Source organism: Leptinotarsa decemlineata, unplaced genomic scaffold (genome assembly GCF_025532065.1).
Source record: "Leptinotarsa decemlineata unplaced genomic scaffold, Ldec_3_MD MMD2_tig00002974_RagTag_RagTag, whole genome shotgun sequence".
NCBI lineage: Eukaryota > Metazoa > Arthropoda > Insecta > Coleoptera > Chrysomelidae > Leptinotarsa > Leptinotarsa decemlineata.
Genome location: NW_027412578.1, coordinates 575,853 through 600,659, shown reverse-complemented (window position 1 = coordinate 600,659; position 24,807 = coordinate 575,853). Strand labels below are relative to the sequence as shown.

The window sequence follows — 24,807 nt, the reverse complement described above, 5'->3', positions numbered from 1 at the left end:
GTAGAAAGGAACTTTTTCAAAGTTGAGATTTATTGAAACATTAGCAAATAAGCGATGAGCTTTAACCTCTAGCAATTATTTCGAATAGCTTCTTTACGATTTCAATTTTGGGAAGAAACGCTAATATTATTTTTAAATCGCAGCGAAAGAATGCAGTTTTTTCATTATTAAAAATTTTCAATTTTTTTTATTTTGATGAATCTGCTTATATAGTATTTTGAAACTTCGAATTTATTTATTTATAAATTTCACCGCTCATCATTGTGGATTGTGGATACTCATAATCGAAACGTCGTGAAGTAAGTTGGTTTGAAAGCTTTTACATTTTTTTATTCCAATCTCTTTATTTTTTTATTATTTTAATTTTTTTTGCTTATTTTAATTTGTTATTCTTGTTCATTTCTATTTACTCTGTGGTCTTTTCCATCTTTCTTCTTGATTATTTTTTTTACTCGTTTAATTGTATTTTCATTTCACGATTTACTGCTTATATATAATTGATATTTCAGTTGTTCATTCTAATTTTATTCGTTCTTTCATAGATTTCGAATCATTTTAGACAATGGAAATCCGAACTAGTAAAATTCGCCTGAACATTTTATCCGTTTGCGTCTTACATATTTCCAAATGAGGAGTTTTTCAACAATTTTTTTCCGAAATTGAAAAAATTCCAACCATTCATTTCGTTATCACCTACACGACGTCAACAGGCCTCTCACGCCCACTGTGCGGCGAATAGACACTAAAGTAGGTCGTGACCATCGTGACCACACTACTAACCACAAACCAGACTGCTTTGACGAATGCTAGTGAATGCGGAAACCGTCTCGCTTAATTCAAAAACTTCCAAGTGTTATAATATTCCAACCATGATCGGGTGGAACCCTTTTGGAAGGACATTTATCAACATCCGCAGCCACTCAACCCAGACACTTCAGCCCTAGTGCAGTACGAAGCTACCTGTAGAAAGCTTTGACAGCCTCAACACAGTGTTGAGTGATGGATTGAACACTTATTGGTAAAGAAAACTGCCGAGAAACCACTGAGTTTTCAACTCATGGCTAGAGGAAGAGCAGCAGATTTCGGATTAGTTTGTGAATGGGCGGACCGTTCTTATCCCCAGAAACGGAGATTGGTTAATCCCGAATAACTACAATCCGTTAACATGTTTTATAAGTTGTTCATGGGTGTCTAATACATACGAATACTTTCCGCAGTTAACTGAGTATTCGAACTGATATATGAGCAGAGACTTTCGAAGAAAAGGGTCGCTGGATGCAAGGAGGATATGCTCATCAACATAACACATTGCACATGACCCAGTGCATTACAAGCGCAACTTTATAAACTGAATCGTTCAACGTAAGGCATTTGAAATAACACCGCATAATATCATTTTGCATTTGCTCAGATACCTTGCAGTATCAGACAAAATAGTGAGATGCCTTAAACATATGATACTACTCTGGAGGACTAACTTCATCATAACTTCTGATCAGGTTTGGACTTCGAACAGAAAGAGTCGTTCTTAGAAGGAGTGTATGTTAGGACGATTCCCATCTTTTCTGCATCTCACTGTTACTATCATCCTTTGGTCTCGAGAAAATTCCTGGGTATAACTTCGGCACTCCCGGAGACCGAAGACATATCTTCACCTTTTTGTTTCATATGGATGATCTTAAACCTTATACCTCTGCAAAAAAGAATCTCCATCAGTCTTTGAGGTTAGTGAAATAGTATGGACATGCATAACAAATGTACAACAGTTCACCTCAGAAGATGATGCGGCATTACGGAGAAGATATGTAGAAAGTAGAGAGGCGCATACTCACCTCGGGAAGAAACATCGAGACTCGCAAAAGGTAACCTCAGTGAAAAATAATATCCGTTGTAAGTATGAGCACAAGCTCTGACTGATTTGGTCATCTGATTATTGAAGAATGATTCATCTCCATATGAGTTTGCATCCATAAGCGCGTCTTTTACAGTTATATTCACCCGGCAACAGGAAGGCCGGGTGAGTATCTATATAACAGATTGATGGCGCTAATAAAGTCATCCCTGAGTTCGGATATCCTTCTCTGCATGTTCCATGACCATGAGAGAGTAGGTATTATAATATTACTATAGATTCACAAGCGGTTGACGAATTCGATTCAGGTATCAACTTTAAATAACATGACCCCAACTCTGAACCCATTCAGCTTAAGGTCGACATCAAAGAAGTCTAACTCCTGTGTCTAACAGAAGAAGTGTCTAACTCCTGCAACTCACGAAAATAAGCCAATGCATTCAACAACATTGAAAACTTGACCTTCACTTTCCTCTTGTCGGTAGGCAAACTGAGGTGTTTATCGTGGCCTGTCACGATGGTGTCTTCAACACCATGGTTGCGTGATGGAAATATGGAGGTGCAAAGCCTACCGAGAGTCGACTGGGAGCTTTAATCATGTCCAATATATTTGCAGAGTATATGTGGAACGGCATGAAGAAGCCCTATAACTGTTTTACTGTTTTTTTTTGCTATATCGCTGCGGTATTAATGAGCTATCGGTGTTGCCTTATGCTCCGGGGACCATTGAGTCCAATGTGAGAAATGAGAGGTACAGATTTATTGAAACGATTTATTCTCCACCGCCACACTGATACAATCTAATAAATCTTATGTAGTCCCCCTCGAAAATCTAAAGACAATATTCGTCTTGAAGTTTTCATCTCCGGATCAGATGAGGATGGTCGTAAAAGAAAAAAAAATAGACATATGATAAATCGATATTTTTTTTCTTCAAATTCCACAGGTTCTACCCAGATTACCGTCTGATGATGATGTTTTGTACCTGCTACGTTTCATAATCATTTCTAGTAACTATGCATTCAATTATCGGTTGTAACTTTAATCATTTTCTTATAATTCATTCATCTTTAATGATAATGTACGTATCTATTATTTGCAGTTATATATCATTCATTATCTTTTAGTTATTTTCCACCTGCACTAAAGAAAGAATTGGAATTTCTGCTCCCTACGAATATATATGTAGCTGTCAAACTTGCAGAATGTATTCAAGCCAAAATTCTTTTTCCGATTGTACTTCTTGATGAAAGTTGATAGTGGACACTTACCATTTTTCTTTATCTCAGAGGCGCATCTCAGAGGCACAGCTGGAATTGCCAAAGCTGTAAATCTTACCAAAGAAAAAGTGTTTTGTGAAAAAATGTTTTGTGAAAAAATGTTTTGGACTTTTTTTATCTTCATGCAAAAAAGCGAGTGGAAAACTTCCGAAGACAGAAAGAAAGAAATTAACTTCAAAAGTAACTCTCAACAAAGATGTGTACATCTTGTTCACATACAAACTGAAAAAAAAACCACTCGAAAAAAAACAATTCCACATAAACATTGAATTATTCGAAAAAAAAGTGTTTTGAAACTTCTTTCATATAAACAATAAATTATACGAAAACCATTTTTTTATTCAGTCTGTTTTCCAAACATTCGTTATTGAAACACGTATCATTCACTGAAAAACTACACAACGTGATAACTGGAAGAATATTGATATAAAATTCTACTTCCATGTGAAGCTAACATCCTCAATGTGAACTCCTCGAAGTTTCAGCTCAAAAACACTCGTTTCCAACATTTATAAGGTTATTTGATTTCAATGCCAATACTTCGTAAAAATTGAAAGGTGGTATATTTTTTAAAAGGCTAGTTTTTGCAAAAATTATTTTAGGACCTTTCCATATGTTTACACAAACAAATGTGGAAACTTCCAAAGAAAGAAAGAAAGTAATGAAGTTGTACATAAATGGAGAAGTAGTGAGTCAAACAGCTTTCTCCTAGAAACAATTTCTTCCTAAAAATGTCTCCCCTTACAATTTAAACGGAGTTTAAAGTGATATGAGCAGAAGCACTTCAATTTCAGTCATAACGTAAAGCACATTTTTTCTGTGGTTGACATCTCTTTCAAAAGAAAATGAATTATTTGATTTAGTTTTACCACAGATATTCAATCTGTGGTTTTACTTGAATACCCAATTTTTTATTTATTGTTAAAAAAGGACGTACTCGTGCAAACACGTGTATGCTTTTAGACTGCTGTCCCTAGACAATCTCTGGACTTTAACTATTTTTCAAAAATATCAGCTACATTCGAGCGGCAGATGCTTCTTAGGAAATTGATGTAGTTTTTCATGAACCAACAAATAAGTTAGTAAAATGGCATACTGTCAATGATTTTAAAAACCGTGTCTGCCTATTAGCAGAATATTTCAAGGTCAATTACTTAGGAAGGTCAATTACGTCAACTTGAACACTGCTTATGACATTTTATTATAATGTATATATATCACAGATTCAAAAATTTTAAAAAATTATTTTAACTATATATTGACTTCATTTCTTATTACTCAATTCAAATAGGAGAGTGTTAAAGTTAAGGTCATAAAATGTCCAAAGCTGAAATACCGTCAAAATGTAATTCGCAGAAAAAATCTACTTGGATTCAAGTAAATATTTTTGACTCATTCAAAAAAATGAATGATTTGAGTAGAAAACAGCAAATGATGAAGATTCAGAAAATAATACAGGGCTCTTCTCCATTGATTATTGAAATTTCTGATGAATCTGATACTGATTCAGAAATGGAGACAATTACAAGGACTCCTGCAGATATCATCAATGTGAAGAGAAAATTGGCTTTTGACCTATCTGAAAATTCAGATGACTCTAATGAGGGTGATGGTATGGTTGTTATATAGTTCATTGTATACCTAGAGTTTACTTTATAAGTTATGTAAATATTTTTGTCGTTTCAATTAAAAGTTAATCGTAGTCATATCCTCACCGAGATTCATACTGAACTGGTTATTCAATGAAATAACATTTCTAATAATATTCGTTATTTTCAGGGATGGCAACAAAATCTGAATGTTATCCAAGAAGAAAAAATGTGCCTGAAGAGATGATTCTCAACAAACCTATCGCTAGTTCTTCTCCCAAAGGATCGTCCATAACTGATCCTGTTGACAAAGAAGTGATGAGTGACGATTCTGACAGCACAATAATTTTAGAAAATAGCTTTAATAAAACTATTCTCATTCAACAACATATAGTGTTATCCCCTGAAAAATCAAATGAAATTTCTACTAGTGGCATCACAAACAATAGTTCAACTAGTGAACTAAACAATTGTAAAGTGGGTGCTTGTCCTGGAGAAGTTGAGGACAAACAAAATGGGTGTCGTATACCTTCAAAAAGATCAAAAGTTGAAGAGAGTACCAGTAATAAAGATTCCCCAGGAATTAATTCTAATGGAGATGTCAGTAAATTGAAACGTAAAGTTGGCACTGGTGAGTCAGTTGCTGCCCCTTCTCGTAGTTATTGTAATTCCAAAACAAACTCAGGAACTACCCACAACTTCTCCACTACTCCTATAAAGAAGTCATCGCTTTCAAATAAAGTTGAGACATACCAAAATAATTCAATTGTGCCAAATGAGAGTGAAATGAGGCCCAAGGATAGTGAGTTAAGTACTGCGTCCTCTAATGGTTCAAATAATACCAGAATAGATGGAAAAACTACCCACAACATACCCATTACTTCGATAAAGAAGTCATCTAATTCTAATGAAGTTGTGACTGACCAAAACCATTCAACTTCCCCAGAGAATGATAATATTCGCAATGTGACTACAATAAAAGACAAGGTTGGTGAGTCAGCTGTAACATCTTCTGGTAGTTCACATAATGCCAAAACTGATTTAGGAACTACCCATTACATGACCACTACTCCTAAAAAGAAGTCATCTAATCATAATGAAGTTGCGACTTGCCTGAGCAGTTCAATTTCTCCAGAAAAGAATTCTCTTATAGATATAGGTAAAATGAAGTACAATGCCGGTGACTCAGTTGCTGCATCCTCCAGTAGTTCACTTAATGCCGAAACAGATAGAACATCCCAAAACTTACCCACTACTCCTTCAAAGCCTAAACCAAGTAAATCATCAACTTCTAGAATATCTTTAAAATCTGTTGGTCCCAGTAAAGCAGACAATAACACCATACCCAAAGTTGCTTCTGAAGAAGTAAAGCAATCTTCAAACATGACCCCAACTCGCAAAAAGCTCCAAATCAGTGCCTCAACTGTTTCATCTCCTAGTAAAAGAAGTAATGGATCTCCCAGTCCGAAGAAAGAAAGAGGCATGAACAACAATGTTTTGAAAGTATTCCAAGAATTGTTTCTTTATGTCAGTGAGTCACCATTCTTCAAAGACCTCATTGAAGAAGAAATATCTATAATGAAGTTGATTACATCTTCAAAACCAAAGTACTTCTTTGTTATTCTCAAGCTGTTCATCTGGTTACCAAAACGTTACAATATATTCCGATTTTGTCAAAAAATTTCAGTTGATCTGGAAGATAAAGAAATTGTTGAGTTGTATACATTTCTGAAGGAAAAAAATATTGTTGATGTTGGTAAGTGCTATTTATTTTTAAAGATATTATTCTTCCAAATACTTTAAAAAATACTTTGACATATATGCGTGATTCATACACCTGAGTTCCACTTTTATTTTAATAATAAGTATTAAAATCTATTAAATTGGGTCATTCATACATACTTCAAAGAACAACAACGAAATTTTGAATATTGATTGAAAATGACCCATCAATAAGTGCTGGAGCCATAGATAGGTAGATTGATAACGTATTGATCATTCAGATGTGTTAAAATAATATATAATGAAATTATAGTTCATGAACTATAGGTTTACATATAAATATAGAGTTATGAGTATAGAATGTACAGTGAAAGTATGAGGATTAGAGGACGTTGCAGTTGTTGTTTTTTATATGTGTATACATACATACATACACATAATTATACAGATAGCAGCTCAAAATGAAGCTTCTCATAGTGGAGTGTGGAACTACAACAAGAACACAACTATCTTTATTATTATCTTCAGGTACAAGCTTTACAACCTGAAGAGCGCTCTAGGAGAGTTGCATTTTGTCAGTGACTTTCAGAACAGTTTAATAGAGATTGATTTTGTGAACCTATATCATGTTTGGGCAATAGAAAATCAGCATGCTGTAATAAGTACTCATTTTCAACATAGATTTTTCTTAAATGTTTAGGTTGGCATAGTAAATGACATGTTTATTGAACCCTACTTTTATCTACCTCGACAGACCAGCAAAATTACTCATTGAAAGATGTTTCTTAGAATGTGAGACAGAATATGATGTTGCTCCACCACATTTTAAAAAAGTAGTTCAGAACATCAAAATAATGAGTTTCTAAATAGATAGATAGGGCACTATGGTCCCATTTCTTGGCGTGCATGATACCTAGATTTACTACTTTGTGATTTTTTTTCTCTGGGGCTATTTAAAATAGTTGGTGTACACCAGGATGTTATTTTTGATGCTTGTAAGGAGTCAACAGTATGCCAACCAAGAATCTGTATTAAACGAAAAATGAGAACAATTTTGAGCAGTTTTTGTATTAACAGAATCCATTTTCATAATAAAAGATTTTTATATATATTTTTCAATAATAATACTGATGTGGTTATCTCTCCTAGTGTGCAACTTTCAAATGGGTGAATTTTGGTATATCAACCTCTGTTAAAATAAATGAATAAATTTTGAAAACACTGAAGACAAAAATTTCGGATTGAAATGCTCAAATACATATTTCTGCAGAAAATATATTTCAACTAAAAGGTTTCATTAAGTAAATCATCAATTCGACCCCCCACCGCAACCCGCAAAGGTTTATTATGGTTCACACCTATTCACACTCGACCAATTAAACCCAGCTTCTTAACGAAGGCGATTAGTTTGTATGGTGTGTCGTCTTTCAGGTCAGAGACAAACTCTGAAAACTTGATTTGGTCCCTAGCAGGGCAGGCACAAAGTATGTGCTCTGCTGTTTCATCGTTTTACAAACAGAGGCGACACACACTGTTGGACATTGTAGTTCATCCCTACTGTAGTCCAACAACTTTTTGGTATCAAGCTTCGAAGGGTGAATAAACGCCTTGGAGTGAGCCAATCCTGGAAGATTCTGCCAGAAATCCATAAATCTTCTTGCCATCCAGGTGTTCAATATTTGTTTGGCAAAGCCTAAAGCAGTGTGCCAATAACAGGTTGTGGTCCGATGAAACTGCTTGCTACACCCTCCTTTGTAAGGGAGTCAGTAGCCTCATTGCCTTCCAGGCCGTATGGCCAGTAATCCAGACCAGAGACAATATCTTAAGTCTTCCTATCGAGGAGAGTCCTTTTCGGCAATTAGCTACCAATTTAGATGTTGTTCGGTAGGAGCCAAGAGCTTCCAATGCCGCTTGACTCTTGGTTGGATTCTTCCAATGTCTCCACATACAATTCGATAGCATACATTTCCGCTTGAAATACAGTCGCATAGGTCTTAGAACCTGAAGGTGTTTTTGATCCATCTGTGAACCAACAACTATCTGCTTTTAATATTTCCTTCTTCCGGGGGATCCAGTCTTCACTACTCGGGAACAATACTTTATAAGGCGGTTCGTAGTTGACAATTGGAGGCATGAAGTCAGAGTACATTCCCAGAATGTTGTGACTTCCAGTGTCAACCAGCAGTCTCTTGTACTCTGCATTAGATTGATTTGTGCAGTTGACAATGTGCACAAGTCAATATGCAGTCCATCTAGCCTCTCTCTCCAGAAAAATGTGGAGAGGAGGTAGATCTAGAAGGATCTTCATGGCTTTTCCTTGTGGAGAATAGTCTACTCCAAGGAATAGTCCAGACTATGGTTCATTTTCCCCAATCTAGTGAAGACCTGGTCGGAGGTCAGTTTGTGACTACCTCCGTCAGGTAGGTAAGCGACACAGACGTGTGGCTTCGGAAGCCACATAGGTGTGTGGCCACCTGTGACGCATTTCAGAGAAGCTCCCTCCCACGATTGCAGGGTATTAACTACACTCGCAAGCCAGTCGGCGCTATCCTGATACTCACAGGCGCCCTGTAACCATCCAGGCCGAAATCACAGCTCTGGAATTGTACCTGTGGCCCATCATCTGGAATAATTTCTACAGCCAACAAAGCCCCCTGAAGAGATTCCAGCTGATTGGCCGTTAATAAGGTAGTCGGATAATCAAGGTGTAAGATTCCCACCTTGATACCCGCCAGAACCTTCCCATATGAGGATTTTTGCACATCAGCTACACCTGACGATGTCTTAGATTCAGCCGTGCAGGGCTTTTTCGCCTCTGGTTTTGGTGAATCATCATTTGAGCGCAAACGTTTACTAACCAGCAAGGCAGTTTCATAAGGTACTCTGCTCTTAAGGAGACGACTCAGTCGTCTCCTTGAGAGCAGAGTACGACTCAGTCGTCTTATTAAGAGCAGAGTTGCAGTTCTGTGAACTGTTTAGTGAAAATCTCACAATGAAGTGTTACTTAAATACGTAATTCATAATAGCATATTTCTTCAAAACATTCGATAAAAGTTGAAAACTGTTTTAGCTGTATCTTGCAAATATTTGCTTATATACTTCAGAAAGATGAAAATATCAACGAAAATGTAAAATAAGTTTTCGTGTTGTTCAAGTTAAATTGGTTCTACACAAGAGTTAATCAACAGAGATTACAATGACTATCAAAGAACATAAAAAGTCAAGAAAACTAATAAAAACCTAATATTTTTTTTAGTACAAATACAATTGATTTTCAAATCAATAGAGAATCAGCTGCATAAAAGCATACTGAAAAGTTCATTCGGAAAGTTACTGCAAAACCCAAATAATTCACTTGTGAACAACGACTCAATTGTAAACAGCTATATTACCTTTGGAACGTGTCAAAAGAATGGATTATGTATATGAATACATGTACACGATTTTTTCTGAGAATTTAGCTTGGATTCATATTTCCGTTTTCAACCTATTGATCTAGCTTCGTTTATTTTTCAGATTGTGAAAAGTCATTACACTCGAAAAACAGTAAAAAATATATAATTAAAATCTTATATTATTGTCAGTTCTGTTATTTGAGAATTTTGGTACCTGTCCATTCCTGAAATAGTAGAGACAGTTTTTTCAACCACTCTTGAACTTCTTTTTCCAGACTTCAGTAAAGAAGATGTCAGCAATCTTTTGAATGATTTGGACCTTGTTTCTGTAAGAAGTATATGTGAAAAATTCAAATTGAAAAATAAACTGACTAGTAAAAAAGATATGAAATATGCTCTCCTAAGATTTTGTGAAACTCAGTCAACACTGACATTTAAAAAGTCCGCAAAGGATTTAATACTTCAAGAAATCTTATTGAAGATGGGAGACACCGTTAGGCTGAAAAACAAAGTACGAGAGGCATTTTATAAAGTTTTTCTTCTTGGAACATTCACGAATTCAGCTCTTGATGTGCAGAACTTCTTCAAAACCATGCTCCATACAAAACCAGCTTTTCCTGAGTATAGAATTGAAGGTTACCATGTGTTTTATTCTAGAGCAGAATTCCAGAGGTAAAGTAAGAATGAATGATATTTATTTCTGTTCAACTCCCAAATAATCTTACATTAGTTCGGACTTCCATTGTCTAACATAATATAAATTGATTTGAAAGAATCTGTAAAAACTTAAAAAAGAGATTAGCTGAAAAATAACAATTATATTAAGCATAAAAAAGAACTGAAATTACAATGAAATAAAATACAAATAGCAATGAAAAAATAATTTTCATCTCGTGTTAATAGTTCAATTTTTTTATTTTTTTGGTTGTTGCTTGTATTTCATTTCATTGTAATTTCAGTTCTTTTTTTTTGCTTAATATAATTGTTATTTTTCAGCTAATCTCTTTTTTAATCTTTTACAGATACTTTCAGGGATTTCAAATCCATTTATATCATATTAGACAATGGAAGTCCGAACTAATGAAATGAACCACGAAAAATTGTCAAACACCTTCAAACAAATTCTAAATAATTTGTCAATGAAATATAACTATTAGCAAAACCTTTTTCAAAGATCATTTTCGTAAGGAGAAACAAGAATATTTATATTGAAACATTCAATAAGTCATCTCTTTTGTTCAATTATATATATTCATAAAACAACGATAAAAATAAAAACAACAATGAAAATTAATTTGCGCTCCGGGGCGACTTCATTGATTCCAGTGGCGCATTTGCTTTTTCAGCTACAGGAAAACCCGGAAAAACCTGCAGCACCACATCGTCTGAAGAACTTGATCTGCCAATGTCCTCTCTCATAAAACAAAATGTAGGGTGTCTCCAGAGGCTCCAATAGATTCAATACATCGCCAGAACACTTTGTGACACGACTATCGTCAAACTTAAGGCGTAATAATGACCAAATTCAACGACAGAGCCACATTTAATAAAATCGCTAACAAAAATATTTCAGAAAAATTCTCGGATATGTTATTCCAATAACCCAACTAAAACATTTGTCTACTTCATCTCCTGAAGGCGTCAGTTGGTGAAATACGCGTCGATAATAGGGTTGCAGTTCTGGTGTTTGGGAGCAGTGCTTGTTTTGTTTAAAGTGACTTTTCTTGAGATAGCTCAATTGATAGATTTTTGTATATTTGATATTGAATGAGTTGAAATGAAAGAGATGAAAGAAGTCAAAATCAGTTGGTGAATGAGAAAGATATTTCAAAATGAATTAAAAAAAAATATAAATTATGAACTTGTTTTCTGACTATACAGTGCATTTCTTTGATGTTCCCCCCCTTTTATTTTTTGAACGGGTCAACTCAAAAAATTGAAATTTGGGATAATGAAATTAATCCATGAATACTTTATTTTGAAGTAAAATTGACAGATGGAACTTTCAAGATGACGACTGGGCGCCATCTGGGGAAAAAAATTAAATGGAAAGGGGGTCTTGTGACACATCTTTTTGAAGCTTCTGACAAATGCTTCACAACCCTAGAATATAATGTCAATATCTTCTATTACTACAAAAAGGCGAAATTTTTAATAATTGCCTGAATACATTGACATTTAACTACATAATATGAGGTAATAAGCTTGAGGTCAGTTCAGAAGATGCTCGAAATGGTTGTCTTGAACTTCTTGACATATGAACAGCCTATCCGATATTTCACGCCGAACATTTTCGAACACAGTAACGTCAATATCTCTACATATATTTATTATTTTCTGCCGTTCAGGTTCAGTTTAGTATACCTTTTGCTTCAAATAGCCCCATGAAAAAGTCCAAAGGTGTCAAATCTGGCGAGCGGGGTTGCCATTCTGTAGGTCCTCGACGACCAATCCAACGACCGGGAAAAGTAGTATCCAAAGAGTTTCTCACTTGTCTGGAATAATGTGGTGGTGCACCATCTTGTTGGAATACAATATCCATATCGAATTAGGATTCGCTTCGACGATTTCAGTGATGAAAAGGTCAACAGTAGTTTCCAGCATACTCAAATACAGTTCTCCTGTTAAATTTTGATCAATAAATAGAGGTCCTACAATATGGTTTCCCAATATTCCTGCCCAAACATTAATTTTTTTCTGGATATTGGTTATGTGTTTCCCGGAAAACGTGAGGGTTGGTGTCACTCCAATAATGGCAATTTTGTCTGTGAAATTTGCCGTTTAAAAAAATGTACATTCGTCACTAAAACAAATATTGTGGAGATAGGTAGGATGCCTTGCAATGGTTTCCGTCATGATTTCGCAGAATTCTGTTCTTCGATCAGAGTCATCTTCAGTTAATTGGTGTACCATTTTAATTTTGTATGGATGATACCTATTCCTCTTCAAAAGTCTCCACGCAGTAGGAGGAGACACTTCACAAACATTCGCAACGGAATAAGTAGACTGTTCAGGATTTACTACCATCTCGCCAATTATTTGCACTTGCTGTTCTTCCGGAATGGACCGATGACCTGGGGGCTTTTTTCTATTGTACACTACCGGCAGTTGTGAATTTGGATACAAATTCCCTCAAATATTTTCTACAGATAGGACGATTCGAAAAACGTTCATTAATTTCGTTATCCCAAATTTCAATTTCTTGAGTTGACCCATTCAAAAAATAAAAGAGGGGGGACGTTAAAGAAATGCACTGTATATATTTTTAATCAGGTTTTGAAGTTATAAAAGCTAATGTACAAAATCACTCGATAGGTACTAATCGGATCTCATGATGATTTAAACAGCTCAATATCTTTCATACTTTTGAAATTATTTGTGAGAAAATACTGAAACTGACGCTTTTTGCTCCTTCAATTTTAGTTGTGCAATAATCATATGTGGATAAGCTTTAAATACTTCATAAGATTTATTAATTTGTCAAGGAATAATCCCCAATAGTATACACATTCTACAGATTCAAGGAAGTCGCTACTACTACGTACCTTATTTCAACTATGAAGATATTATAATAGAAAATTATGGACAATTTGGACACTCAGTATTTTCAACCATGGAATTTATATATACATGCTTTTTAGGCTATTCTTGAGACCACCTTCAAAAATATCAAAATTCATATTTATTGCCGTTTGAAACTAATCTGGATAATGGACAGTGTTTACCATAATAACACTTATGATAACATCAGAAGGTACACAAAAGTTGATTTAATCTCATTATCTACTGAAGAAGACACCAACTTGGTTGGCGAAACGCGCGTCAAAAAATGTATTGCATTTCTGGTGATTGGGAAAAGTGTTTTTTTTTTGTATTTATTCTACGCCAAAGGTTTCAGTTTTCCGTTTCATCAGAAAAAAGAGTTGTGCTAATAATTTTGTAATTGAGCCACTTTTGAAGGAATATAATATCTTCATGAGTACTGAGATTCGATATAGTGGTTTTAGAACGATAATCTAAAAGTAAGAAATCTCTTAGAGACATATTTATTTTTAAAGCTATGTATTTCAGGAATTTATGCTGAACTTTCTCCAAGTTGTAGTCGTGAAGGTCATAGATTAGAGGCCAAATGCATCTGCATATTCTAAAACTGATGTTACTAAAGTAAGGTACATCGTTTTAATGGAATTAATGTTCGTAAATTCTTTAATTTTTCTGCATATGGAGCCTAATATTTTCATTGCTCTACTAATAATCTGTTAATAATGGACGTGGAAATCCATTTTAACATCTACATGTATACCTATATTACATATTATGATTTTTACAACTTCCAAAGTCTCACTCTCAATATTGTATTCAATTGATGTATAGTCAATCTGAACAGCTAAATAAAATACTAATGTTCCGGGTCTGATAAATTCACTAGTTAATACCATATAAAACCTCCCACATAAAAATAATGATTAGACCTCGTAACTATACCACGCCGCCCATGCCATACAAAGAAACTGCCGACGTTCAGTAACTATTTAGTTTTTATATCATTCGAATTGACTTCGTTTATACTGTAATTGAATGATCAAGAGAAATACAGTGTTACATTTAGACACTTTGACATCCACGGAGTTGTCAGATGTTATGTCATTTTGGAGTTCCTCAAAATGCTCTCTAGTTCTATTATTCCTAAATATTTTGAAATGATCTACAAACATTGATATTTCCAAATGATTGATTTCATTTTCAATATGTTTCACAAAATTATTAAATAAATATGACAGCAAGTGGCTTCCTAGAAGTACCCCAGAACTAATAGAGATTCAATGAGACATTTACAAACTTTTGAAAGGTTATTTTAGAACCAATTTAACAAACTACCAAAGAAGCCAACTGCTTTCAAATTTTCACATAAAATATTATGGTTGACCATGTCAAATATTTTGATAAAGTCAGTGTATATTACATCCAGTTGGTGTTTATTTTCCAAAGCATTCAAGATTTTACATCAGCTTAGAGTTTTCTCCCCTGCTGAGGTTATAAACATGGAGGGCAAATATAACAATTCTTGAACATACGTCTAATAATTGGTCAAAAATTAACCTGGGAAGCACACAGATAACTGCAAAGAACAGTATCTACATATGAACTTAAACCAACCTAATTTGGACTAATACAATCCATAAACTTATTACATCAGAAACAATATGACACATGAATATTACACCCGCAGCGATAATGTACTATCTGTTTAAAATCTGTTTTTCCGTTAACCAGCTGTCGCACCCCTACGAACGACAATCCTCAGAAGTCTAAACTTGTGAAAGTCAAAGATTAACGAGGTCTTACCTTTCAACGTGTGATTCCATAGCAAGTGAAAATCGATGATTCTGTAATTGTTTCTAACTCATTTCCAGGATGAATAAATTTCTATTCAATTCCCATATTTTTTTCAAAGGTTCACAAAGTAGGTCTCAAATGGTCACTTTTGTCAAACTTACATTGCAACGTTGTTTTGATTGGTTTTTGGGTTTTGCCATGGTCTTCTTTGGTTATAATATCCAAACGTTTCGACTGCAACTGAGGCAGTTATCTTCAGTGTCGTGGTCAAAGTACTCTTCTTGACGTGTCTGTAATGGCGGGTTTGCGCGCCCGCGAGATTTGGTTGACTTGGCTTCGTTTTAGTACTTTTCAATGCTGTATGCCAGATCTCAGATTCTCCGATATTTTCTTTGAAGAAGATATCTTCGAAGAAAATATTGGAGTATTTGAGATCAGCAAAAGACATCAGAGATCCACTCAAATCAGCGGAGATCAGAGAAGCAGCAAATCAAACATCAAAGGAAATGGGCGTACCTTTTCATCTTTATTTTACCAATCAGTGAAATCATTAATACGATTTATAGATAATAATGGTATTCGAATGAATTTGATCATTTTCCCTTCATCAGTTGCTTCAACATCAGTTTACTGTTTGTACATTGAAAGAATGTGTTTTTAGATATGCCGATGCAAGGAGACTCAGAGATGGCTTGGAAGAGGCATTTTCAAACCACAACCACATAGAAATGATGCAAATATCTCAAAAAGTGTATGATGCCTTGAAGGAGAGCAGAAATAAGTAAGTTTCAATGAATGATTTGAGTTGTTAAAGTACAAAAATTTCAAATACTTTTTTCCAAAATGAAAATGTTAACAAATGATAACTTTCATCGTGTATAGAATAAAGCTTTGTGCATTATATTCCATGTATTTAATGGTTGGTTTAAATAGTAAGAAATTATAAAACACTGCTATGAAGTAACTACAAACCAAATGATTTGTCCAAATCATTTCGATAAACTGTGATAGATGAAGTATTTTTTTGGGAAACATAGTTTGCTGTCCTTTTGGGGGTATTTACAGCGTAAACAATCTGAGAAATAAAAAAATTGTAGAAATTTCACACAGGCATGTATAATAATTATAATGACAATCTTTATTTACCATTTTGGATACACGAAGTATATATGGTAAGTCAATGTACTTAGGTCTGTTTAAAATCTGTTTAAAAATCTGTTTTACCGTTAATCAGGTATAAATAAATAATATAAATAAAGTAGATACTTGTGACACAAAGTATATACAAATTAAAATAAATGAAAAGTATAATGAGATGTCATCGTTAATATTTTCAATTTCAAAAATATGAAAGTTATCGTTTAAAATATAATTGTAACTGTAGTTACAAAAAGCAAGATGTTTACTTCATTTCGGAAGACTTCATCTCTTCTTGCTTATTTTACCTAATTTAACAGTTTTTATAAAATGTGATAACATTATAATGAGTAGACTTATAAAATGACATTCTGTGTTGTGGAATTCTCAAGAGATTACCGAAGTATGTATTTTATGTTCATATGTGTTAAGAGTAATAAAATGGTAAATTTTGCCTGCAAACATAACACATTTGGAAATATGAATTGAAGATGTTATAAGGATTTTATTATTGATGAAAGTGCAAACTTGAGTTTATCCTGAAGGGATAATACACATTTCTCAAAGAAATTATTCATTAGTTACGTGTATTAAAATAAGCCCATTGAAGAAAGAACCTAAACATTTATCAAACATCTATTCTGAAACTCGCTTTTATATTCACAACCATTTGTTTCAACTGATGTCGAATGATATTGGAAATATGTCACGCTCTGATAATTCATATATCATTTGACATCAGTTAATTGATTTTTTTGCATTCTGATTCAGACAGATTTTTATCTCCGATTTGTACAACTCATATGTGTAGAATTTCCATGCAAATCTGTAGGTACTGTTAATATCGCTGTTCATGTAACAATACAGTGTTACGAATCCAGTGTTGCACGTAATTATATAAATTGAAAGGTAGATGTGAATTGTGATAGGGTTACATATAATATTAGTTAAGGGTATGTATGCAGATGCATGAATGTTTACCCTGATTTCTTTGAATTACTTTTATGAATCTATATGTATCTAGAATTATCCTCAGTGTTATCATCAAGTCTATGTTTGTCAATTTGATCACGGCATATAAAACTGTACGTTAATGGCAATGTAGGTTCCAACTACCGTCAAATCTATTGGACAAGACTATCCAAGATGAATTCGGCAAAGGCTTTTTCAGCAAACAGGAACATTTATCCGTCTGTTTCAACTTCAATGTTTCAAAGTGACATATAAATATATGTGTGTATGGCCAGAAAATAACATTGGGTCACTAGAAAATAGTTTTATGAATTTTTCTTAATGTAATTCTTTAACAAAACTTAAAGTGTTTTGATTCTACTTATATCAGAATAGGGTAAAATTCCACTCTTGTTATATTAATATTATATTACTCTGGGCTGGTATTGGGATATTTTTCGTTAAAAAAACTTGTTTTCCCTTGAGATAACAACTGAAAATCCGAACACTGTATTCTAAAATATAAAAATCATTTCTCTTCTTAATAAGAGTTATTCACTTTGTGTTATATTTCAGTATTGAACATAATAGATTCAAAGATGTGCCACACTTGAAGAAATTTACTGCAGAATCCGTATACATCAGTGTCTTATCAAAGGGCTGCGAACAGCTCAAAACGAAATATCCTGAAAAAGTGAAGATTTGGACTCAGTTCCTCATAAAAACATTTCCCCAGTCTCATCGAGCTGTTGATTGGTACCTTCAACTCACTTGGTTATATATGAGGTATATTCAACCCATTGATTATGTTCGGGCTGCCAAGCTCTTAATTGATGTTCTGAAAAATAATCGCGAAAGATGTTCAGACGTAGGGCTACAACAATTAGGAGAAAGAGGAGATCAGCTTAAAGTGGGAAAAAAATATAAAATCGATCAATATTACCATGATAAAATTGCACAACTTGTACCAGAACCTATAAAATTAGAGCATTTTCCACAAAACACTGTCGATGCTAAGGCTAGAAGAAGGTGAGTACTTTGATATTTATATGGTTTCAAATTAGAAACCAGGAAAGGATAACTTTGAATTTGTAATTAATATTATCCTTTTTTTATTTCATAATTTGGAAGTTTATGTTTCAAATAGTACATCTGCAAAAAATCTGAATTTTCACTCTTTATCTTCCCCCTCAAATTAATTGTTGAATCGGGCGTTCACCGAAACGGGGCGTGGTTAAACTTGACGTCACATCAGTCGACTCGGTGACAGGAGAGTGCTGGCGGATAAGCAAAATATGTGTGCTAAAGCTGTAGAAAGCAAGTTGTGTGTTGTTTACTCCATTGTGTCAACTGCGTGAATATGAATAATGATAAAAAATAACGTTACACGTATCGTTCCTAAATGCAAGAATTCTTCGATAACTGCACCAGAAATAATTTTTATTTCACTGTTAGGAAAGTTGTTAGGCATAATTCCGAATATATTTGATTGCCAGATTGATAGACCGACGGCCCATACATCTAATTCAAAAAAAGGAAAAACCAATTTTGTTGAATACTTGTAACAAAGATATCGCTGAAAATCAAATCATGTCTGATGAAGCAGGTACACAGAAAAAGACTTTTGATGTTGGAATTCAAGTTAATAAACAGGTTTTTCGAAGATCAAAAGCGTAAATATATACCACCGAAAAAGAAATCGTTCTAAAGAAATAGAAAATACAGAAAAAGTATTGGAAAAAAGTACTACTAAGTTCCCACGAGGACAGTGAGAGTTTGAGTACATCAGACATAACTTCTGTTGATACATCATCAGATTCTACCTTGTCTTGAATATTAGTTGAAAACTAGAATTCGAAAAACAATATTGAGCCAAGATCTATTTACGTCATAGAGAAAAATCCGAAATTATGGTGTGACGTCACGATGTACCGCGGGCGATCTTACATTTTCAATTGCTCTGGCTCAGTTGTTAATTGAGATATAAACCGGAAAATTTTGTGGGATACATAATATATAATTTTCAATAAAAAAATAAATTAGTCTGAATGAGCCCATTCAATCATCCCCGAAAATCTTATCATTTCCTAGTTAGCTATAGTGGGATTTGTGTAGTAGGTAAACGTTTTTTTTTTAATAAACCTTTAAGAACGAATATCTGTTGCAAAATATGTTATTATAAGACTGCCAATTGAAATGTTATTCATCAAATAGCATAACTTGAAACTGAAGTCGTCCTTTTTGATACTTGTTTGATTATATATTACTGTAGACCTGCAAATGTGGCGTGGAATGTCCTGGTTGGGCGGCGGCGAGTATACTTGGTGGGAAACGTTCTGATTGATTGAAGGAGTATATAAATGATGTGACTCTCGACCGGAGGCACACTGATAATTGTTTTGGGTGGTCTGCTTGCTGTTGGTGATGAACTGGCTGTGGTTTTGCATTTGATGATCTTCCATCTGTGTTGTTTAGACTGCTGATCACAATTTCGATTGTCTCCCTTATGATTCTAATTTTCTGGTGTTGCATACTTGCAATGTATTTGCAGCTTTTGAACTCAATGTTATGATATGTATCAAGGTGGTATTTGTATAGGGCCGAGGTTGTTTGTTTGTTGCAAAGTGAGAGTTTGTGTTCCTCTCATCTAACTGTTATTCGACTATTTATTTGGACGACGTTGTTTCCGTTGCAATCTCATGTGATCTTATAATATCGTGACAAATTAATGAATCAACAAATTTATTTCCAACAATATTTCACTAATCACAAACTAATTTATTTACAACACTTAGCAACTAACGCTTAATTTATTTCCACTATTTGAATTTTTTGTTTAGCCGCTCGATTCACTTTCTGAACTGCCCTCTTGGGTCGGGAAGACGTGCTTATATCGGTAACGGTCCTTTCTAGAAATCTGTAGTCGGTTCAGTGCTAAGAGTTTTACCGGCGATTCCCGACTGCATTCTTTCGCGGTGATGCCATGTGTTTGTTCGATGAGTCGACCGGCATATTGGTCAGGAGCGGCTTCAGATTCATTACAATATGTCTTAGTTGACTTTGTATTACGTGTTGTTTAAGGATTTTTTTATGATTCTCGTAACTTTTTCAAAATAGACATGTTTCCTAAAGTTTTGTCAATAAGAGGATCTCTTCAGACGATGAAACGTATTATTCGTTATTATCATTATCAAGCGAAAATATTGACTTTTTCGTTTACACGAAAATGAGATTTCTAAAAAGAAAACATCGCAGTTTGAACTCCGAGATATTAAAAAATTTACACAATTTTACAAATACTAGGTTGTATTATTTCACTCATCTCTAATGAATTCAATCTGGAAATTATCAAAAATTGACATTGACATGTTCACGTGACAAAAGATTCTGTTTTGTTCTTCACTTTTTAAGTAGCAAAATATCGTGATCATGGAATCCTGATATTGATAATTTCAAATGTTGGTATAAAATTGTCAAGAGCATAAAAAAAAGTTGATTTGATTGATTATTCATCTCATGATATATGTATATTTGAAAATATTGTCCTGACTTTCACTTCAACCATTATTTTTAATCACCTTTCTGTCATCTTTCAGTGATGAATGTGGTAAGAAACGAAGATATGTTGTCTATGATTCAGATGGTGCCAAAAATTATTTGTCTGTCGAAAATGTGGCAATGGATTATTACATTGAAAGATTCGGGTATACGAATGGCATGCACTGTGAAGGTTCTTTGATCAAAGCAACATTCACCCTTTTCTTCTGGGATCTGATATACAATCCTGAAATTTTGGTGCCAGGTACTTTCATATCTAAATACCAACAGGTTCCACTAGATATGACAACGCCATATTTTTATACCAATAGGAAGGAGGTGATTGACAAACGTCTGCGAGACATAGGCTCGGATTGGTCAGACTCAAAAACAATCGAGTTTGTCAAACATAGTTTTGATATGCATTCGCATGAAAGTGGATTTTGTGAACCGGGGTACTACATAACAGATGCGAAAATGTTAGAAGATCTGGTAAATTGCATCGGGAGGAAAGTCCTATCTAAGATATATGAACGCCTGGTGAAAAATATTCGGCAGTACTCTAGTGGGATGCCAGATCTTTTATTATGGAATAGTAAAGAAAAGAAGGTATAGTCTGAAGTACTTTTTTATTAATGAGTTACATAAAATAGTTCTATTTAGAGAGCTATTCCATTATAAAAAAACAATATTTCTCATTGACAAAATCCTAAATTAATATAAGATAATTCCAAGATAACTTACTATGATACTATGGTACAGGCATAGACCTTTGGCTGCACTTTTCGCAATACTTAGCCCGAGTGACAGCCTAATGCATTTGATTTCTCGATATTTTGCTTCACGTTAATGATACCAAAATAAGTTATTTGATAAGTTGCTTAAAAATCGATTTCAAGGACCATACAGTATTTGATAATGTATCATGTAATGTGGGCTGGAAGTTAAAAACTATATCAAGATTTTTTTGGTGTCAAAGGCATCAACTACTCTGGTCATTACCCTCGGGTTTTGGATAGGCAATGTTAATAACTTTCCAGCTATCTAGGGAGCACATAAGTCACATGAGGGTTGCCATTTAGACTTCCGAAAAGGGGTTGATATCAAAATAGTGGGAGTATTGAAGCTTGCTCATATGCTATTATGGTTTCCTTAACATTACCTCAAACTGGTAAAAGTTGGAGTGGTACCACTGGTACCACTCCAACTTTTAAATTGAAGTTCCAACGTTTACTGATTAATTTTTTTTCAGAGTAAATTTGTTGAAGTAAAAGGAGAAAATGATAAATTGTCCATTAAACAGAAATTGTGGTTGAAATACCTTCAATCTATCGGAGCCAATATTGAAGTATGCCTAGTGCACTGTAAGATAATTCAAAAGGTTTTTAAATATCCTGCTGACAAACATTTGTTTCTAGCTATGGGCTCCAAAAGAAAAAAGTTATCTCCATCTACCACATCAACTGAAGATGCTAAAACTCCTGTGAATCAAGATAGTAGAACTCCAAAGAAGGGTATATGTGAATCTGAAATTGAGAACAACACGACTCCTGAGAAAAAAGTTAGACTCAACAATGAAAGGATAAATGATGTAGCATCCACCTCTACATCTAAGTCATAACAATATTTTTCAATAATATGAACTGAACCAACGACAATGGGTTTATCCAGACTTACTGTGACTAATAATTTCATGTTTCATTGATTGAATAACTTCTCAAGTTGAGGTGGAACTTCAACTTGTGATAGTACATTTGTTATGTTTCAAAGTTTCAGGTGTCCTTGTAACATTCACCATTGTTCCATTCGGCATTTAGTTTTTCTATGTGTCGACTATTTTATTAGTTATAGTATTTTCGTTTGAATTATTATCTATTTTTAACACAATTGTTTTAATTAAAAGTACACTATTACTAAATTACTTGGAACTTTTGTAAAAGAAATCACCATTTGAATTGTGATAATCTAATATAAAAACGGCTGTGTTGTTAATTTAGTAATAATATTGATGATCTAATGGTTATGACAAATGTTAAAATTTACCTCTCAACCACTTTACCATTCACTGAGAATATTGCGTCAATTGTTCTCGATGAAAATGTCACACAGATACCACAGGTTGACGCAATTTTAGAAAAGCCTGAAACCAGAGTCCAGATGTTGCTTCCCAGAAGATTTTTGGTATGATAAATGCAACATCAAAATTGCTCCATCACATAGAATTTGTTTGGGCATCTGAAGGTAGACCTCTTCTACTAAAAAATCAATTATAATTTTTCAGATATCTTAGTTATTTGAGCAATAGGGGACATATTTTTCAGATTAATATTCTCATTATTTTAGTGAAAAGCCGGAGCCCTATTACTCCAAATCTCAAATCCAATAACCCCAAATCATGTTACTCCATATCCGTTAAATTTCACTATCTGAGCTAATAATTTCCAGAGATTCAGGAGTTATGAGGCTTGGGACAAGCATTTGTTATAATGAAAACAAAAAACTAATAAGTTTCAATCTACCACATTTCTAATTTGACGTAAAATATATTAAAAGATCAAAATTAATTTTGACTTGAAAAAGTTGTGATTTTAGATACCTCAACAGGTTTTGCATGAAAAAATTATTTCAACCTTTAGTATTATGAGCATTATCAAGTAGGAATATCTTTTAATCCTGGTGTTCTTGGAAAAATGCTCAATCAGCTTTTAATCATTTTTATGAACAATTTTTTATTGAGTATAATATACATTATCATTTTTTTAATCCACATAGAAAAAAAGTGTTTATAAAAATACAGTTATAATATTTTTCATAATATTTATAGTCTAGTCTTTCGATTTTAAAAAATGTTAGCCTTTATAATCATTTTTCTCAATAAATAAGATCGGATGAGGATTATATTTGGAGCATAAGTATGTTTTCTAAGTTGACTATACTTTGTTTATTTGTCATAAGCATCAGCTGTCATATGTATAAGACTTATAAAGTCCCCATTTTTTGGGATTATTTGATGTTGGAAAATTGATTCAATTATATTCATTTTAGTCAATATAAGTAAGGATTTTTGTCCACATGTATTTTTTTGACTTGGCTACTCTGCATTTTAGTGCAATTTGTCATATGTAGTTGATGTTTATATTATCTACTTCGAAGTTCAATTTACTCTAATCGTTGAACTCATCCTCCAATTAGTATTCTTAATATTTAGTGGAGGTAACATCGTGAACAATCAAGATGACAACTGACAATAATGACAAACAGAGTAGACAATTCAGAAAAATACAGAGAATCCGAATGAAATCCTTAGCCGATATCATCTATTTTTTTTTGTTTGGGGTATAACATATAATTATTATTTTGTTCTTAGAAGAATGTTGAAAAAAGATGTATTTTTATAATAATTCAGTTGTAATATATTTTATACCAGTTTTTTGTTCTTTTAAATTTAAGTATAAACCTGCTATCAAAGATACAAAAATTTTATCGTGAAATAACATCCAAAAAAACACTTCTTTCACACCAGAACACTCAATAAACACGCACTGCTGTAAGAAATGTTCCGTCATCAGGACATGATTTGAGCACTTACTTAGCCTATTTATAATTAATTCGACCGGGTGAACCCACTTCCGCTTTTAGTCGCAGCAGAAAGTTTTTCAATAATAAGGAGAGAGTGGATTTTAGAAAAAGTAACAATATTCTGTTTAGAAAGATACTTTTCTGCTCAGTTCTCATATGACACTGTTATTGCCAATCTTTCGAAAGGTAAAAGGCTGGTGTCTGGTAATGTTTTTGATAATTTCTAGTAATAATCCTTATACTATTACTATTCTCAAGAGTGTGTTGAGCAACGTTAGATTGAGTATATTATCTTTTGGTCTGGAGTTTTCAATTTCATCAACTTGTTTTTCGATTAAAGACAACATTTCGTAAAAACAGTTGTTTGTGAGAACGAACAGTTTTTGAACAAAAGAAATAAAAATATAGGTCTACAATTTTTCAAATAT

General features: G+C 33.7%; 1 protein-coding gene across 1 annotated transcript; it reads left to right on the top strand.

Moving 5' to 3' along the window:
* The first annotated feature begins 4,319 nt into the window (after positions 1-4,319).
* LOC111507289 (uncharacterized) lies at positions 4,320-24,229 on the top strand. The gene is made up of 8 exons (XM_023162580.2): positions 4,320-4,744; positions 4,912-6,477; positions 10,114-10,510; positions 15,837-15,956; positions 17,840-18,292; positions 20,860-21,409; positions 22,053-22,164; positions 22,219-24,229. The coding sequence occupies exons 1-8, from the start codon at positions 4,450-4,452 to the stop codon at positions 22,419-22,421; spliced, it is 3,696 nt and encodes a 1,231-aa protein (XP_023018348.2). The 5' UTR covers positions 4,320-4,449; the 3' UTR covers positions 22,422-24,229.
* Positions 24,230-24,807: the final 578 nt, after the last annotated feature.

Coding starts and splice junctions, on each gene's coding strand:
- LOC111507289 (XM_023162580.2), top strand. CDS start 4,450: ATGTCCAAAGCTGAAATACCGTCAAAATGTAATTCGCAGAAAAAATCT. Junction 6,478..10,113: donor AAAAAATATTGTTGATGTTG/GTAAGTGCTATT, acceptor TTCTTTTTCCAG/ACTTCAGTAAAGAAGATGTC. Junction 15,957..17,839: donor TTGAAGGAGAGCAGAAATAA/GTAAGTTTCAAT, acceptor GTTATATTTCAG/TATTGAACATAATAGATTCA.